The following is a 20,670-nucleotide window of genomic DNA, read 5'->3' on the forward strand; positions in this document are numbered from 1 at the left end:
TCTTAGCCACCGCATCCCTCAATTTTTTAGCTAACATAACAGTAAACATTTACAAGTTTTATCATATCATGATTACATTTGCTACAAGTTGATCCTTAGTTTCATTACAGACCATCTAAAAGCCTAGCAGATGCTGAGCTTAAAACAGAATGAAATAATGAGAACCATTCAATATCCCAAAAGACAAGTTGCTCGGTCACTAGTTTCGTTATGTCTCCTAAAGCAGGGGTGTCAAACTTGCGGCAGATGCATCCCCGCCCCCGCCCAGTTTAGCAAAGGGGAAAAAACTCCCGATCTGTCACATGATGACGCTGTGATGACGCAAGTTTGACACCCCTGTCCTAAAGAGTGCAGTTTCTCAAAGATATAGCTGCATAATTGTTCTTACACACACATTTGTGCATTTGAAAATCAGCAGAAAGCCTGCTAAAATAATTTAGGTTTTCATTTTCAGTCTTACCAGGTTCAGGGGATGGAAGATCCTTTACTCCAAAAGATGATTTTGCCAAGACTTTAACTATGCTGGTCTTTGCTTTTCTTGAAACTCTCATATGTGAGCTTTCTTGATTATTTCTAGAGCAAGAAGTTCTCATATGTATCATTTGTCCACCTGTTGGTGTGGAACACACGGTTTTTACATGGTTTGGTGACTGGTAAAATCTCGGAGTTGCTGGTGTGAAAGGAGATGCCAAAGAAATGGCAGGGTCAATGGCTGCCAGACCAGGATTGTGGTTTTGCATGTTTAACGGTGTAGAAGATTTAGTCACATTATTAAAACATTCATTACTGGAATATTTATTTACCAAACTACTATTTGAGAGAGAGGCTTCAACCCTGTTGGAATGACCAGTTGCAGGGCTCCCTTTATTTTTCAAGGGGTTCATCTGCTCGAAGGCATCATCTTCTGACTCTTGAAAAGAAAATCCAAGATCAAAGTTAACAGAGAACATATCCTCAGAAGCATTATATAGCTGCTCATAATCTTGGGGATTTCCTTTGTTTCCATGATCAAGATCACCAGAGACTTCTGCTTCATCTCTATGTGGTGTCAATGATGTTATGCGATTTGTATTGCGAACATAAGCAAGTTGGTCAGGAAAACGCCATTCAGGAGTTCTTGGTTTGTTACTCTGCGTGTTGCCTTGACTACACAAGGCAGGTAATTCTGAAGGTGCCCCCATTTTTTCAACTGGTGGATGACTGCTCTGTGCATGATTTCCCAATAAATGTATAGAACAATCTTCCTCAGGGTTTGCGTTTTTTCCAGATGGTTTGAATGTTTTCCCGCAGCTTTTACCATTATTCTTTTTCAAAGAATTCAGCATTGGACTATCGTTTACTTTTGGCCATTTCTCCCCTTGAATTCCATTCTGTTCTTCAGTTTCAACTTCAAAAATGTCATCCCAGCTAACATCATTCATACTGCTAAGGAAAGTATCTGGAATGCAATTTGCTTCCAAAGGACAGTTATCCACTGAAGACAATTTACGGGGATTTAAGAGTTCGCAGCTGTTCTGAGGTAAAATGGACACATTCTTGAAGCATACACTTTTCTCTGGAATATTGTCTTTAGATTTGCTGGAAACACACCGCTGTAAAGTGCCAAGCGCCAAGTCTTCATTCACCCTCTTTTCCTCAGAAGCAAACCATTCATCCAGAGATGGCGGAGACTGTGACAGAAGTCTTGCTACCTCCGTCTGGATGTCTTTTTCACGGGAAAAGTTCTCATCAGCACTTGTTTCAGAAAATCTAAACAAATCAGTTTCTGGCACTGGTAGATAAAATAAAGATGAAAGATACGAATCATCTGCAAAACAGCCATAGCCAGAATCCACACACTGCCCGTTTTGTATACAATTTTCAGGAGCAGGATGAATTATTTTTGTCATAGCTTTTTCAGGATTGACACAAGCCCTCCCTTGAATACTTGTGTTGAGGGTTGCATCCATAGTTTCTTGATTCTCATCTGCCAAACTTTTCTGTTCTGTAGCTTCAAGAAATGGTGATAGGTTTGTTGAAAAACAATCTGAAGTGCTGCCATCCTTTTTCGCATGAACTGCAGTTTCTACATCAGTCACCTGAGGTCTTTTCGAGGATTTAAAATTGGCCACTTTAAACAGTGACATATATTCTGCATCAAACTCCTGTAAGGAATATTTTTCTTTTGCTGTAGCTGCTGCTTTTTTCCCAGTCATGGTGTCACATCTTTTGCTGGTCTGAACATTTGATGCATGAACATCTTCCCAATGAAAATAAGGTTGAATTTCCAGCTCATAACCACATACTCCCTAGTTAAGAGAATAAAGAAAGAATCCTCTTTAATTCTGAAATTTACAGTTGCATTCTTTAACTTCCACATTATTGGTATTCACTAAATTGCTGTTATTTTACAGAATGGAATTTGATAGAAAAAAGGAAGACTATGGTTCATTCAATGAACCCACTATCATTTTAGCTAATTAGTTTGAAATTCAAAGCTAATGCTATCAACTTGAGCATGCTGATTTGCTTTTTCTGTTTGAATGTCACAAATCAGAATAGAAATGGAGAAGTTGCATCATGTTACACTAATAAAAGTACATGTAGTCCCTGAATTACGACCATAAGGTACCCTGTCCATTAAAGTAAGTTATAAGGGTCTTATGCAGCTAAGCATAAGACCTTTACAACTTATCCAGCCAAGGATGAGATTTTCCAAATATTAATTGCAGCGATTTCAAATAAGCAGGAAATTATAACCATGGAGGAGTTTTAATATACAAATATTTTGGAGATGATTTTTGCCCAGCATGGACCTTCAGAAAAATTGCAAACTTGTGTTGTTCACAAGTTTCTGTTTTAGAAGCTAAATTTTAAGTAAATCAGATACTCTTTGATTTAATCTTAACCAGTAGGAAGGAATTAACTGTATTGTTACCATATTCTCATAACATTTTCAGGTCTTAATATGTACATTAACATCAAAAAGAACTTTCCATGATTTAAGATTCCTAAATGCACATAAGTTAACAGATCAGGTAAAGTTATAAAAAGGCAACTCTCTGAAAGAGGAATACTCAAATTTCACATCAATTAGCATAACCCCAGACTTGTTGAGAGTCGGACGAGATATGCACAAAAATGTAAAATCACAGCTGCCAGTTCTGGTGTTGGCCTTCGTACACATCAATTTGTTCCCAAGAACCTAGCTAGGAAGTCATATTGTATCAGCATAGTGCATGTGTGGATCCAAGCAGTGTGGGATTTTGTAATAGATGTACATTTTAAAAATTATTTTCTAAATTATTATTATTCAAAATGTCTCAATAAATCTCTATAAATAGTACAAAAAAAAAACTCTTTCAAGTTTAGTTTGACTCTAGATTACTAAACAGATGTAACCATGCACTATGGAATTAGTTTGCTATTTTCTCCACCCACACACCAAATCCATCCATTATCTATCTATTATCTATCTATCTATCTATCTATCTATCTATCTATCTATCTATCTATCTATCTATCTATCTATCATCTATTAATCTAGTTACCAAGTTTGAAATGTCATGATAATCTCCAGCTACTAACCAGGATAAAACCTGCTTAGTTATTTGAGTTCAGACAAAGCCCATCAGGTGTTGCTGCCTCCTGAATTAGACTGACAAGATTTATTTTCTTAGCTGTCCAGGAAACAACTTAATGTTCCATGGTAAGATCATTCCTACATTTTTTTGGATTGCAGTACTTCATTTTTTTAAAAAAAACCTTTTTAGAAACATTTATGCTTATTTCCCAAAATGGTTTAAAATAACAGAAAATGTAAAACTTCACAGTCGCCTCCATCAGCTTGTAAATTATATAAGAAATTTTTCTGTCTGTTCATTTAAATAATGAAAGTGATCTTAATTAGTCATCAATGAAATGTGTGTCTGCTAGAAAATGGAAATCTGTTTAGTTCCTCACAGTTTATTTCCATTACTAAGTTAACTATATATATATTCCCTATGATTGAATCACAATGAATGAATCATAATATATGAATCACACAATGAAAGGCAGTGTATGTTCATGTTCAAAATCAAAGTTTAGGTCAATTTTTCTACATAATAGTATATATTAATCTGAGCTGCTGGAGATATAGTCGGATGAGGGTCTGACATTTAGCATTATTGAGATTTAAATCAAAGAAATATGGGAGCATGAGAATAGCGGAAATCAAAAGTACAATATACAGCAAAGACACATTAGAAGTAGAATTCAATATTCATTTTTAGAGGTGCTATACAATGTAATTAAACACATGCCTAAGGCTTATAGAACCATAGAAAAAGAAAGTTGGGAAGGGACCGATCATCCAATCTCCTGTTCATTACTGGCATCCAAATTCTGTCAGGTATCTATCTAGTTTCTACTTCAACACGTCCAACAAAGGATCCCTCAAGGTAAATAGTTCCACTATCAAAACTGCTCTTAGGTTTTCCTAACATTGAGCTGGGAGCTGCCCCCTACAGCTATATATCATTCTATAGCCTTCTATAGAGTATAATAGAAAACAGAGATGTCATCGTCTCACAGAAATCTCCTTCGTGCACTTGAAGTGTTGTATGTCCTCTCAAACTCTCCACCAGGCTACCTCTACCCAGTTCCCTCATTTTCTCATAAGACTTAGATCTAATCCTTACATCAGTCTCACTGACCTTTTTATCTGTTCCAATTTGCCTGAATTCTCCTTAAAGCATGGTGCCCTGGACACAGTATATGAGGTCACGTCTGACTAATGCAGAACAGAATGAACTATTAGAACCCTGAAACTCAATACTTCTATTGATGCAGTTGAATATTGTATTGGTTTTTTTTTTCTTTTGAAATTATTTAGATTGATTTCAGCTACATACGTGGATTTTCATACAATCTCAAGCCAGATGTCCCATGTCGTGTTTCTAGATTTATTTTGCATTAATAACTTTGCCTTGAACAACTCCACTAAATTTCATTCTAGTACTTTCAGTGTACTTCTATAACCTAATTCTATTAAAAGAATAATTACTTTGAGTTTTGCATCAGCTGTAAATTTTATGAGTGCTGTTCCCCAAGCCATCATGAAAATCGTTAAGGAGTACCAGTCACAGGACAAAATACTAAGTACACCACATCCTCATTCTAGTTCAATAAAGAATTGGTAATCTTCACTATGCTTCCAGAAATAAATCTTGACAAGGTCCAGTACTTATTGTATCTGCTGTTTACTGTGAAATCCCCATGTCACTGACAGCACTTTTACTGTAATATTTGCTTATATTAGAGATTCAGATTCAACAGTACTGAATCTATCTGACTAAAGGAAAATAAATACTCACAAAACATTCTCTCATTTAGGGCCATTCTTTTTTTATTATTATTTTTATAATTGCTGCTGTAACAGTGCTATATTCACACCCCTGGACATTCTGCAGCATCTTTTGGAGATTAACTATGAAACCTTGCACAGCTCTGTTTTCTTTTTTTTTACAACATTGTGTCTGATTTAACAACTATAATTCAGCTTAAACATTTCCAGACAGAAAGTATACCATGTTCTAACTCATACCTTTATTGTGTTCTTTTTCCTAAGCACCAGGAAATGACCAGGAAGAAATTTCATCCTAGTTTTCTTTTCTTAACTAACTGTTAACTTGTGAGTAGAAACTTCTTCTTAGGGGCATGGAAGTGCATTCCCAGTTTTATGCAAGTTCTAGAACCTATATCCTAAGACCATCACAAAACTTAACCAGCACTGGAGATTTTAAAGAAGAGATTGGACAACCATTTGTCTGAAATTGTACAGGGTTTCCTGCTTGAGCAAGGGGTTGGACTAGAAGAATTCCCAGGTCCCTTCCAACTCTGTTATTCCGTTAACTAAAAATCAGAACATTGGCAAATGGCAAATAATAAAAGTGGACACACGGACAAAAGAAAAGTCTAACAACTTGGAGAAAAATATATTAGAGGTGTCTTTTATTCAAGGTACTTTCCTAAACTTTAATCCTAAAAAAATGCTTCTTTCTTTCTTTTTATTTTTTTTTCTTCTTTTTGGCAATTTGTTTATTGTCATTATCTTGAAGTGCTAATTGCATTGCAGTTTTGGTAACACTGAAATTCACAAAGTATAGAAGTGTTGTGGCTTTTTTTAGGAAACTATTTTCCCCATTCTCATCCACAATGTAATTAACAACTAGTTAAAAGTCAATGAGTAACTTTATGAGTCATTATCTGAAAAGTCAAATTAATTTCTAGTGAAAAAATTAGCTATCTGAAAACTTTGACTAAGCAATGAGATCAGGCAAAATAATAAGCTTTTAATAGGTTTCTTAACATCTTTTTAAAGAGAGGGCGTAATCTTCTTTGGTTTATTGTGTTGAATAAGAGATTCATAGAGAAATACAAAGTAACACATGCTTTCAGCATATTGTCTATTCCAGAATCCTATGTCACAAACAGAATCCTATGTCACAAATCAATTTAAATAACTAGTAAAAAGACTTGATTTAAATCAACATGATTTAAATCAATTTTTAAAGAGCAACTGTCATCTCTGTCCCTCAGCGGCTCCTCCTCTGACCCACTGTTGACTCACCGACAGTCCCATCATAACAGGCGCTGCCAGGATGGGTCTGACATGACATGTACCCTCTAATAATATATTTATAAGCTGCTTAGGAGGTTTCACTTTCATTTTTACTGCTTGCCCTTCCTCCTCACACTTAGAGCCTGCTGGTACAGATGCATTTCTCTTCAAACAATAATGCAGTTTGTAGTGTGCATAGATTTGCAAAACAATGGGATAAAGGAATATTCCTGAACTTTGTTTTATGATTTATCTCATGGTTACTGTGAAATTGTGTGAATGCTTCAATGCAGTGCATGTTATCTCAGTTTGCAGAGCTTGGATTCATTGAATGAGTTTACCAAAAATGTAAACATTGCAGAATATACAGCCTCATGCTACATAACTAAGCTCCTGTTCATGCTGAATAAACTAAATTATTAATGTATACTAAATAGAAAACTATCTTTAGATAGATTTTTACTCAAATAAATTTGAGGAAAGAGGGAAAAAATAGGAAACTAACAAAGAGAAGAAGAAAGATCAAGAAACTACAAAACAAACACAAAATTGCAGAATTAACAAGAAATGGAAATACAAGATAGTAGACTGTAGATAAAAATAGTATGAAATAAGAAACATAAGATGATCAAATGTATATAAAGGATAGGTATGGAATTAATAGAAAAGATATGTAAAATATGTATATATAGAGATAAATATAGTTAAATAAGATATATATGTATAGGTAAAAGGAAACGCAATGGATAAGTAAAAATGTATGTGCTGCAAAGACGATATTACTGTATAAACAAAATTAAAAATTAAAAAAATAAATTTGATTTTAAAAAAATCTGATTTAAATTTTTTATCCACCCTGGTCACAACCCAATAAAATGCACGTGGGAGCTTACAAAGGAGATAAAGGCTCTCCAGAATAGAAAACCGTTTTACCCACCTCTTCATGTCTCATTTGCTCTATCATTTCCATGACACTAATGAAGTGGAAGCAACGATCAGAATGATCCACCAGATAGGTAGGGAAAGGCCGGTTCTGCCAGACTGCCCATTCTGTCAGCGACAGTTCATGAACTTCTTCAGTTTCCAATTCCTAAGATTTCAAAACACAAAGAAAATAGAATGCTACCAATGCCAGTTGCAGCTCAGGCTTGTCAAAAGAGTAATCCAAATTAAAGATAAAGTTATCTTAGAACTAATTTAGAACTGAGGAGTTCGTGATGGCGCAGTGGTTAGAATGCAGTACTGCAGGCTAAGACGCTGCTCACTGCCAGGGGTTTGATCCTGACAGGCTCAAGGTTAACTCAGCCTTCCATTCATATAAGTCTAAGTGCTGTTGCTATTAGAAAATAATATTAACTTATTTATGAGAAAAAAATGTGGTTTTTTTCATACAATAAGCAAGCCTTTTATTTTTAGCACCAATTTACTAGTTAACAAACTGAGAATGTTGAAGCATTTGTTTCTCATATTCCACAATATTTCTAATTTTACACATATAAATCACAGCCTTGGTTTATTTAGTTATAGCAGCCATATCATTCCTCCCTGTTTTGTGCCTTTCAGTAAGTCTTGATTCTTAATTCCTGCTGTTTCCTTGGCAAGATTTTTGAAAGTGTCTGGCTGCTTTTTTTTCTGAGAGAATGACTGGCCCAAAGTCGGCCAGCTGGTTTCATGTGTAAGGTGAGAGTAGAACTCATAGTTTATGACCTGCTGCCTTAACCACTATGATAAATTCTTCTGAATTCTTTCATTGGCCTATTACAAAAAGCAGTATATTTGTAGGAAATTCTGATTTGTTAGACGGGAATCAATATTTACTATAGAGATCTACAATGGAATATTTATATATTTTTACAAGTGCTTTGTAAGCACTCTCTTGTGTAAATTAAATTTTAATTTATTTTCAAGATGAATATCTATACAAACTTTCCCCAATAAGTGCACTTCAAATATTTAAGAATTCTTAGCAATGACCATGCTGGCTGTGAATTCTAAGAGCTGAAGTCTACATAAAATGGACAACATTCAAATAAAAGAAGGATCAGATATAATCTATTAAGGATCACGTCTGATATATTTGATTGCCACAATTTATTGCCTTTGTTTATTTTGTATTAAATATCTGGAATTTTCTCCAATAATTTGAAGTTCTATTTGAATATAATGAATATAATTGTTAAAGACATGTATGTCTTTTCTATATTTATATCAAAGCGTATCAGTTACTGTTAACAATACCTCAATACATTTTTCTCCAGGCTTAAATAGTTTTTATCATGATCTTCAGCCAGACCACATTAAATTAACCTGAAGTTTATGTTTAACTTACTGTTCTTGTATCTTTGCATTCTAATGTTACAAACTGACTGCGTGGCATTATTGGCTTTTTAATTCCTTCACCAGCTTTTATTTTATATAGTCTATCCCATTTTTCATATTCCTCAGTTGTAAGACACCAGCTGTCAGTTGGACTGGCTTGCTTCGTACCTGGAAAATATTTGTGGAGAAGGAAGAAAGTTAGTGTGTGTGTGGCAAAAGTATGTGAACTTTTGCTTTCAGTACTTTGGACATCAATAATTGCAACTAAACGTTTCCAAAGATTAGTCTTACAAATCAGCTTGGCTTTGTTCATTCCGCCTTACAGAACAGCTTCAGTATAGGGATGATGGTGGATTTTCTTGTATGATTCATCTCCTTCCACTAAAGTCAGGAGTTTGATTTGCAAAACATCATCTTTTCTCTGCTTTAACCATCATTTAGTTATTTATGTGTTTTGGGTCATTGTCTTACTGCATGTCCCATTTTTCCTTGAGTTCAGTTCAGAGACCCTGATGGGCTGCAATGCTCCTATTAGAGAGTTGTGGCTTTCTCCTTGCAACCCTGGAATGCACATCATTGTTGTTCAGTGTTCTCGATAGTGGCATCATTAATCCTGATATTTGCCAATGCAAGAGAAGCCATTTGGACCTTAAATGGTATCCTGGGATTCTTTGAGAATTCCTGGAGTATTACACATGTTGGTCGTTGTGTGATCTCAATTTGTGGACTGGGTGGAGTCTAAGGTTTTTGGAAATAGTTTGGTAACGTTTTCCATCTGGTGAGCATCAGCAACTGTTTTTGGAAGTTCTTGGCCATTTCTTTGTTTGAATCATAGCTTTGAGCACTTCTCGATATATGTGTTGTGAAGTTCAGATGTCAATAGTGAAAAACCAGAATTCTGTTCTTTAAATAATTAACATCCCACTGATTGAAATAACTGACTCTAATTTCCCCTTCAAATGAACTGATAATTTTAGAGGTTCACTCTTTCCACCCACAAGTTTGAGGCGATTGATCATTTTCTTCAATAAAGAAATAAACAAGTATAATGTTTTTGACTCGTTTTTAATTGGGTCCTTGTTTTAGAAATTTTAAGGAGAATAGGTCATGTTTTAGGTTATGTTTATATAGAAATATCAAGAATCCAAAAGTGTTCCAAATTTTTTACCTTGTTTCCCTGAAAATAAGACCTCCCAGATAATAAGCCCAATTGGGCTTTTGAGTGCATGCACTAAAATAAGCCCTTCCCAAAAATATTGCAGCACAGCAAGCCATGAGGTAACCATGCTCGCTGCCTGCTGCAGCTCAAAAATAATAAGACCTCCCCGAAAATAAGGCCATGTGCTTATTTCAGGAGGAGGGGGTCCAAAAGAAAATAAGACCCTATCTTATTTTCAGGGAAATATGGTAGTATCATTATAGGCCATATTCAGATTATTACCCAGGTATACCAGATATGTTCTATGATGGATCCTGTGAGGGAGAACTGTGAATTGTTACAATCATATTCTCTCTTTCTTCGTGTCTTTGGTTGGTAATATAGCAACCTCAATTGATTGAGGTTTCTTCGTTTGCTAGGGAAAACTCTCTAGAAACAAGCTGAGTGACTTAAGTACGTTTTATTACTTGACCATTTGCTATAAGCATCCAACCTAAATAAATTTTTCAAAGCACTTTCTATTTTATGATTTTAAAAAATATTGGCATTTTTCCTTCTCACAAGCTCTGAAAAAAAAACACTATAAAAAAAACCAACAGCTGCTTTTATCTTCCTAGCCAATTTAGCCATAAGCAGGTCTTTTAAATAATGGTGTTTTTGACCAGACAAAATAATGGATCAGATTCAGTCTATAAACTTTAGATCTAATGAGCAGTGGAAGCAATACCATAGAAGGCTGTGCATGCTTTGAAATAATTTAGAAATAGTACTTTGGGACTTACATGAACACAGTATCTCTCTGCTATTCATTAAAACAAGGATCTTTTTTTAAAAAAAAGTTTGTGTTTGAACCTGAAAAAAGATGTTGCTCTATTATGAGTCTGATTTGAGCTATTGTGGCATTTTTTCAGGCTCACATATAGTTCTATTTTATCATACTCATCCACGTTCATGGAAAATCATATGCACATAATTATACACATGCACACACACACACACACACACAGAGAGAGAGAGAGAGAGAGAGAGAGAGAGAGAGAGAGAGAGAGAGAGAGAGAGAGAGAGAGAGAGAGAATTATTTGCTGAAACGAGTGATGATTCACGCTCCAAGGACATGCAATGATATTACTCTGATATCCTCTGTTGTCATTCCACCACCACCACCCCAAAAAAAGAGAAAAAGAAAGAGAGAAAGGGACAGAGGGAGGGAGAGGGAGACAGAATCTTTATAGTTCTGGCCTATTTCTAAAATAGATACTAAATCCTATATATGCAGAATCAATGCCCGCTGAACCACCTCAAATTTCTGAATTAATTAATTCAGAATAGAGCTAGAGGACTTCTAGTCCAATGCCCTCGTCAAGGAGGAGACCTTATACCATTCCAGAAAAGTGGCTGTCCAGGCTCTTCTTAAAAGCCTCCAGTGATGAAGCACCTACAACTTCTAAAGGAAAGCTGTTCCACTGGTTGATTGTGCTCACTGTTAGGAGGTTTCTCCATAATTCCAGGTTGCTTCTCTTATTGATTAGTTCCCATCCATTGTTTCTTGTCCTGCCCTCTGTTGCTTGGGAAAATAAATTGACTCTCTCCTCTCAAATACTGGAATACTGCTATCATGTCCCCCCTTGTTCTTCTTGTCTCTAGACTAGCCAGCCTTTGGAAAAGTATTTAAATTATTTAAATAAACAGCCATCACAGTATTTTTGGCAATGAATCTTGTTGACTATACAAAGAATGAAAGAACTCTTGTTGACCATGAATCTGCCAATCAGTTAGACTGGGCAACCTTCCTGTATGTGAAAGACAGTTTTGGTTTGCGTGATAACGCGAACTCAGCAGCTATCCTCCCTGCTTACCTGCATTGGCAAAACTGAGAAAATTATTTCGCCCCAAAATGAGGCCTTTCTTCTTTGAGCAGGCTGTGGAGGTGTCTGGCTCTTTCTCTGGAGGTGTAATCAGCATACGGTGCATTTTGGGGTTCAGGCCGTCTGGAATCATACGTGGGCTGTGCTGGTACAAATGGAGGCCTTTATGTTTAGAGAGAGTTTTCAGAAGATTTTTCCTGTTGGATTGGCTTTGGTTGTAAATCTACAAAAGAGAGAGAAAATTGGCACGTTTTTTTAGTAAAACTTTTTATCTGTTCCTAGTTTACTCATTCACAAATATGATTTACACTGGTTTACTATGATTCCTCTGGATATTAGCTCATTATCAACCACTTTGCTGTTTTTCACATGCAAACAAATGCCACAAAAATATCCTATTTCTCAATCTACAAAGTGATTTGATAATATTTTTAAAACCTGTCATGTCAGAACTTATTTGCAGAATTCAGATTATGTCCTCCCACTATTACCCCATGTTTGATAATGTTCTGGTGATTTTTAATATCTATTCATTGAATTTATATAGATAAAGGAAAGTGTTGGCCTAGCAAATAGTCTTAATTAAACCCATGTTAACATTTTTACTAAATGGCCATTTAATACAATAGCCCTTAAAATGTTCTGTGATGTATGCAATTATAAAAGATTCATCCATGACCAGGAACTCCATAAAGCTTATTGACTGAAGAAACATAATGCAAAAAGAAAGTATCATTAATGTAAGGTAGTCAGGAATTATTGGAGCAGAGCAAAAGAGCAGCAGCATAATTTTGACTCCACCAACATGTTGTTAAAGATCATGCTGTCCACAATTACTTGACTCCAATTCATAGTTTTAGAAATCTGATAATGATGTTCTTATTTTATGTACCTCTCTTTATTCTTGCCTAAAGGGGAAAAAAAAGGTCAAATCACCTCTCCCCACTTTTAAAATAAATAACATTCCTCCTGTTAATCTATTTATTTTTATCCCACCTTTATTATTTCTATACATAACTCAAGATGGTGAATATACCCAATACTCCTTTCTCCTTCTATTTTCCCCATAACAACAACCCTGTGAGTTGGGTTGTGAGTGAATGGCCCAAAGTCAAGCAGTCAGATTTGTGCCTAAGGCAGGACTAGAACTCACAGTCTCCTGGTTTCTAGTTTCGTGCCTTAACCACTAGATCAGTGATGGCGAACCTTTTAGATACCGAGTGCCCAAACTGTGCATGCCCAACTGAAAGGTGCACAAACATGCACATGCACAAACATGCACATGCACATACATGCACACATGTGCAACAGAGACCCAAAGACCAGCTGGCTGGCGGGAGGTGGGCCATCCCAACACCAGCAATTCAGCAATGCCATTGGTTTTCCATCATGGCACTAGACCAATGGAAACAGGTTTTCTGGATATAACCCTATGGGCCTCCAGCAACAACCCCTGTCCCAAGTCCTTCAAACATACTACTGCTAACATCAAAACCATCACTGTGAGCCATGGTGGTGCAGTGGTTAGAGTGCAGTACTGCAGGTTACTTCTGCTGACTGCTGGCTGCCTGCAATTTGACAGTTCAAATCTCACAAGGCTCAAGGGCGACTCCGCCTTCCATCCTTCCAAGGTCGGCAAAATGAGAACCCAGCTTGTGGGAGGCAATAGGCTGACTCTGTAAACCGTTTAGAAAGGGCTGTAAAGCAGTGTAAAGCAGTATATAAGTCTAAGTGCTATCACCACTAGGGCAGTGCCAGGATCTGTTAGTTCAGCTATTACTTTCTTTCAACTTCATTTGGTGGCAAGACCTAGGATTTGAATGGCGTTCTTGGAAAAAAGTAAAACACCAAAAACCCTATGCCTAAAATTTGTTAGACAGTGAGCAAAACTTGAGTTTGGAGTCTCATCTTACTCGTTCTTCCCTTCCTTCAGAAAGAATGACAACAATACGCCCTTGCCGTTTGCGTCCAGTTCGGCCCATTCGCTGCACAAGACGAATCGGACTTTTTTGAGCATCAAAACAAATGATGAGGTCTACTTCTCCAATATCCAAGCCTTCTTCTCCTACACATGTGGAGACCAATGTGTTGTAGCCGCCCTCCCGGAAATGCTTCACTACCTAAAGGAAAATGTAAACAAGTTTTAGCTTGATTCTGGTAGTTCTTAAGAAAACAAATCCATGTAGCAAGGAAATATTATGAGATCAGTAGATATCGAAGAATTTGAAATATGCATGAGATACAGAGAACTGAGGATTGTGTACCTCTCAAGGTAGAGAAAGGTATTAAAAATGGCATTAAGGTATTCGGTGTATAAGACGCACCTTTCCACCCCTAAATGAGGGTGGAAATGTTGGTGCATCTTATACACCGAATACAACCATTTTTGGCCTCCCAAAACCCCGCCCCACATCCCATTTTTGTGAAAAATGGGCTGTTTTTCACCAAAATGGGGGTATTTTTGTCTTCCCTGATCCCCCCAGAATCACTCTGCAGGATTCAGCAGGGCTGGAGGAAGGGAAAATGCCCCAGTTTTGGTGAAAAACGGGGGATTTTTTGCCTTACCCCAGCCCTGCTGAAGTCTGCAGAGTGCCCCTGGGGGGCGGAGAAGACAATAACTTTTTTTTCTTACTTACCTCTTCGAAATCTTGGTGCGTCTTATGCACCGGTGCATGTTATAGTCTGAAAAATATAGTACATGGAACAATTGAGGGTGGTTTTGTAGATAATAACCCTATGTAAATAGACAAGGTCAGTTTAAATTGTTCCAACTTTTCAGTAAATTTAGGAGCCTTATCAATTACTGGACTTACTGGACTTAATCTTTGTAAATGTCAACGTCCACAAGGCAGTGACCATTGCATTGTGAAGGCCAAAGGCAGAACGTCACGGATTACAGAGTTGTTTATCCGTGTGTTGTCCTGCCATTGGGTTCTCAGCTTGTTTCACGGTTCCGTCGCCACGGGAACCAACACTCCCCATTTATCCGGGCTTGTGACCGGCTATGGTTTCCCATTACTATACTGCTCTACTACAAAACATTTTGATATCTACACAATGCATTAGTAATTGATAATAATCACAATCAAAGATCCAAAGGAAGGGAGAACAGATATAATGTACTTCTCTCATTCGATCTATGCAGCTCTCTTAATAAGTCAAAAGTAATTATACTGTTGGTATGTCATGTGAACTCTCTAACCCATTTCGAGACAGGGTAGATGGGCTAATTTTATCCCAAGAAGTCCCAAAATAAACTTAACTAACCCAGAGTGAGAATGGCAGAAATCAGGAAGAAAATGTTGAGAGCGGATAGGCTCTCCTGATTCTCTAAGCTAAGAGGTCAAAGATGACTGGAGCACTATGTATTTTTAAACCCATGTTCCGCTTGGAGAGGGCTGCTGGAAAGACATGACAGTCATCTGGTTTCTTCTGTGGTGATGGAAGAACTTCAAAGGCCACTCCCTGATTTTCTGCATCCCTGGAACTTGGGAGCAAGACAAATTCTCAAGGAGCAGCTGATATATGAAACAAAGCTATGAAATTCTGCTTCTTATTACATCTTTATTTCTATAGGAAGAATAACTACTTTTTGTATAAAACTAAGAGGGAACAAGTTATTATTTGAAAAAGGCAACAATATTACACATCTGAAAAACACTTGAGAACTCAACAGCCAAATAATAATCACATGCTTATAACTATGAGCAGGGCAGTTTCTGAGTTTTATTCATTTCAAGTGAATTAAATTTGTATCGTGTGATTACAGCAGTGAAATTAAATGTTACGCAGTACAGCATAATTTAAGAATCATTCTATAGGCATTGCTATATTACAAATCCATTTTCTTGGCATCAGAAATCTGTTTGGGATGATAATTTACAAATACACTAAAGATAACATTCGTTATACCACGTAGGGCAATTTGTATCCCTGCCTCCACCCAGTTCATTACCTCAAGCTGTTCCTTCTGTGTAAAACCCTTTGTGTTTTTGCCTGTAGAATGGCCTACAAAAGTCATGACTCTCACAAGGGGGTAGTGATAGTTAAGCATCTCTGCAATTTCCTGAACACTGTCACGGAAGGAGGAGAAGATCATCACTCTGGTATCTGTAGGTGTGACTTCAGATGTAGTCTGATCTATGTAATAGAGAAAGCAAACCAATAAACTACACCTTGATGAATGCAAAGAGAAATTTGATACAAATTGCAGGCTCTCCAGTGAATCAATTTCACTGACCAGCATCCTAATCAAGACTAAGCATCAGGCTGGTAAAATGGAACTAGTAAAGTTTTAAAAAGTATAAAAACAAAGAACATTTATTTTTAAATGATAAATTGTGTCGGACTGAAAGCTGCATATACTGGTACACCAAATATTAGCCAGAGTGTTTTAAATAAGGACAGTATAAAATGAATCACAAAATATTAAAGAGCAAATAATCTATAATCTTAAATTTCAAAGTAGAAAACATCAGGGTATAGAATATAAACCCAACAAGGAATTTCCTGCGTAAAATTGAATCAGTGTTTTGAACAATACTATTTGATTACTTGCAGCTTTTTCATTAGCAGCCGAGTTACATCCTTGTTCTGACACACACACCCCTCTGGCCTGTGAGTAACGCAGACAAAGGCTTGGCTATTTGCCACTCTTTAATCACAGGAATTACAACTCCGTTGGCTGAAAGCCCAGACAACACTCTCATGCAAGAAGGGTTGCCAGCAACCCAAACCAAACAGAACGGAAATACAAAACAGACCAGACAAGAGTTCCTCAAGTCTGTTACGAACAGTTGTGTCTTGCAAAAGGACCCCTCCCAATTTCTCACTTATATACTCTCTTGGGAGGGGCCAAGTCACAACCACCTGGGCTTGATTATCTCTTATGAGTCTGCCTTCGTAGCTGCTGCTTCCATTTCTCCGCCCTTCTTTGCCTGACGTCAGGAACAAACTGCCTTGAGTCCTCCCCACTGCTCCATGACTTAGGCGCCTCCTGGTGGCCAACCAGCCTCTCTGGTCCCTGCTCTGAGTATGAACCCTGCCCAGGATCCTCCACATCTTCCATAGCAGACTCATAGGTCCTCACTATCCGAGTCCATCAGCAGTTCAAACGGATCCTGCTGGGCCACAACAATCCTATACGTACCTTGAGGTTTTCTCCAGGATCTGAAATGCTGTAGAACAACATCTTCTAATTTCTTTAATTTGGGATGGCTATAAATGAAAGTCTTCGACTTTTTGGTTCCTGCAAACCCAAAATTTTTAATTTTAGATATAAAAATCCAGACAGCTTTTAACTTTTAAAAAAATAAAAAATCTTTTCTGTGAAAAGTTATCCTTCAAAATATAATATAATTGTCTCCTTAATCCTATCAAGAGAAAATCCTGAAAAATTACCAGTTAGCTGAGAGATTGTCTTTTTCCAAGAGTCTCTACCCATCCAATTCAATACAGCAGATTGGGTATGCTGCAAATCCCCCCCCCCTCCCCCCGTCAAAGACTGCCAAATGGCGGGAACTACAAGATGGGACTACTCTGCTAAAGTCCCTGTGACGGAATATGTTAAGGCCCTGTTTCTTGGGTTAACTGTTAGCTGATTAACTATCTTCGTAGCTGTATGTCTTTTCTGAATGTTTTTACTATTTTATTGTTCTTAATATTTTAAACATATCCTTCAATCCTTAGTAGAGTCGCTTGCCATGCTGAACAAACAGCACTGCTGTATTTTGAGTAGATAAATTGCCAACCTAGTTCATTGATGTTGCCATTTGATGAAGTTGAATCCAAAAACATGTTTTCAAGCTGGCTGTATAGCATCATGAATTCCACATTACGCCCAAGTTCATTTTTTGCTCGAGTCATTCCTTAGAAAGAAAAGTAGTTGAATGTAAAAACATTAAATTTTAGATCTCTAACTTACATAAACTGCACATCAAGATAGACAGTTTTGTAGTGTGCAGTGAAAATTAATAGTTAAAAAAAAACCCACAGATAAGTGTCCTGGTTAATGACTGCAATAAGTCTTGTCTCTCAGACATAGATAAAGAATAATGCAGCATTACAACAACATAATTCAGTTAGAAAGGACATTAAAGATATTTTAAATCAAACTGTCATTGATGTAGCTACTCCACTACTATAGTTTCCCTAACAGGTTTCCATCCTCTTTTTGCCTGAATTCCTGTAATGAAGGATAGCCTCATCCCAGCTCCCTACTGGCAATTATTCTCCCATGACCGTGATGGGGAACCTATGCCACCCGTGCATGTGCACGACGTCCCCCTGCTTTTGACACGCCATGGCAAAAAGATTAGCCATCACTATCCTATGAAGTAACCAGTATTATGATGAAGTTTTAATTCAAAAATTTGAAGATGACTGTCAAAAAAAAAGGTGCTTTTTCAAGAGGTAACTGGACTTTCTGGTTTTTCTTTAAAGATGTTTTGCTTCTCATCCAAGAAGCTTCTTCAGCTCTGAGAATCTCCATAAACAGACAGACAGACAGACACAGACAGATACACACACACACACAACACATGCAAATACATTTTTAGGCAATAGAATAAAATATATTCTATACAGAAAAAATATGCAGAAAAACATCTATCTTGGATGGACTTAGGTGAACCCAGTTAAAGAAAATAGTAAGTTTGTGTTGGATGGACGCATTCCTCATATTCATGATGTGTGTCTATCCTTGTCTCTTTATTTAATGCAGTCCCATTTTCATTATAGCTAGGTAACAATTCTATCTACTATCAAAAATAAAAATCTCTGGAATGAACAATTATAGAAAAGTCAAGATATGAGACCCAGACAAAAGACTTGAAATATAGACCTTTTTATGCTAATTCTATCTTATTCAGCCTTACATTAAAAAGTACTTGGGAAAGCGTAAATATTAATTTTATTTACTGAATTTCAATTTCCTCAAGACCATCGGTCTTAGATCAGCTGGCGGGTACGGTTCAAGTCAACTAAAAAGCAGTACTTTCTATTTTGTCTCAGCTTTTTATACCCAAAGACAATCAATGGTGCTTCTGCCAGAATGGATGAATTATATGTTTTCCCCCTCTGGTAAGAACCAATTGAAAAAAAACTGAAATTATTGTCAATATATGGATCGTCTACATTACTACATGCCAATTTTTTCTCTTAAAAACATTTTGATTTTTGTAGTGTTACACTATTTTCCAAACTAAACAGATTTCATTCTGCCATTTTTAATAATGATAAACATATAAACGGAAGAACTTTCTGACATCTTTAGAAGCATTACAATATATAAATATATTTCTGGTTAATTTATGAATTAGGAAATGTGAAAACAATGCTTTATTCCCACATCTTCCACATGTCTAAATACATTTTATTTCCATCAGTTCAATTTATTGCAGTCGTAGAACGGGAGTATAACCAGAGATTTCTAATATTTCTTTAGAATACTTTAATAGATGTGAATAATACATCTAAATCCCCATGATTAAGTTGAAATGGGAGTAAAAACAGATTCCTTACCTTTTGATCCATCCACAATTCCACGTAAGAAGGCATGTAATGATCTCATTCCCATTTGCAGTAACAGTTCGTAACCATGATATAAACTAATGCAAAGAGCAAAATCTCCTTCTATTGCACCTTGCTGCATTTGCTGGGGAAGAAGATATTTCTGATTTCAGCAACAAAATTATAGTTATACAGATTCATTTGTAACAGCAATTTTACAGTGATTCTACCTACAATTTAAGTAAATAATAAAGTAAAATAGACTTCCACCTGGGTTACTATCTAAACAGTTTTTATTCCATTTCAAGCTTACTGGGGAAAAAAAATCAGATCCTTTGAAAGCTAAAGCCTGGATTAGATTTCTCTGTCATTGCACATCAGGGAACATATTTTTCTGTTGTTCGGAGACAATTGTATAACTGTTGCATTTATACGTCTGCAAATGTCGTTCTGACCAGGGAGCTTAAAACGCTACATAAATGGGATAGAAAACTGTAGTGAGAAAAATTCCATTTTTGAGACAAATAGCGCAAGAATCTGAATGTATTCCAATAAACGGATAAAGCCTTTTTCTAAAGTCCACAAAAATGTATAAACATTCCACTGGGCGGGCTTTTAAAAGAGTAGAAGACAGCGCTACATTGCCTTTTTCTTAAAGGCAGCATGGACACCTCTTTTTCTTAAGACATTGCAGAGTCAGATAAGGAATTCTGTAAGCCAATGGAGATCCAGAAAAAAAGTATATTAAATCAGTGTTGCCCAAACTTTCTGGCTCAGAGAACCAGCGGAGGCAGCAGTGGGGGGATGGTTTCATATGTGTGCACTTTCACAAATCCAGCTTTGCATGTGCGCACACTCCCCTGCCACTTCCACGGCACAGTTGCAAACACGCCACGGCCCGGGGTTGGGGACCCCTGCATTAAAGGGACATCGGAGGTGGAAGTGCAATTAGAACTTTGGTTTTCATTTTATGGGAAATGATTTGCTGTTATTTTGTGCTAACTCTGTGCATGCACATCGGTGCTGCTGGCTAAAGGAATAAAACCTGGACATCGTTTTAGGCCTTGTTTTCTCCTTTTCAACTCCCATTTTAGTACTTTGATTTTAGCATTCATGATAAACAACTTGGATTCTTACTGAAACAGCCGTTTTAATTCTGAAAAGATTTTAATCTAAACTAATCTAATCTAATTTCTCCCCACTTGATTAGGTACCAAAAGGGAGGAAAGCAGGAA

The 20,670-nt window shown here is 36.7% G+C and overlaps 1 protein-coding gene across 1 annotated transcript in view; it reads right to left on the reverse strand.

The window, feature by feature from the left end:
• The window catches only part of FANCM (FA complementation group M), a 45,186-nt gene that overhangs the window by 14,902 nt on the left and 9,614 nt on the right, over positions 1-20,670 (reverse strand). The window contains exons 6-14 of the mRNA XM_087729100.1: positions 19,448-19,580; positions 17,677-17,793; positions 17,076-17,174; positions 15,882-16,066; positions 13,840-14,046; positions 11,918-12,149; positions 8,913-9,070; positions 7,521-7,673; positions 461-2,288 (exon numbers count right to left, since the gene is read on the reverse strand). Coding sequence (XP_087585226.1) covers positions 461-2,288; positions 7,521-7,673; positions 8,913-9,070; positions 11,918-12,149; positions 13,840-14,046; positions 15,882-16,066; positions 17,076-17,174; positions 17,677-17,793; positions 19,448-19,580 — 3,112 coding nt within the window. The remainder of the gene's footprint in view (positions 1-460; positions 2,289-7,520; positions 7,674-8,912; positions 9,071-11,917; positions 12,150-13,839; positions 14,047-15,881; positions 16,067-17,075; positions 17,175-17,676; positions 17,794-19,447; positions 19,581-20,670) is intronic.

Source organism: Thamnophis sirtalis, unplaced genomic scaffold (genome assembly GCF_051295495.1).
Source record: "Thamnophis sirtalis isolate CommonGarterSnake01/CBP01778 unplaced genomic scaffold, rThaSir2_p1.2 scaffold_1, whole genome shotgun sequence".
Classification (NCBI taxonomy): domain Eukaryota; kingdom Metazoa; phylum Chordata; class Lepidosauria; order Squamata; family Natricidae; genus Thamnophis; species Thamnophis sirtalis.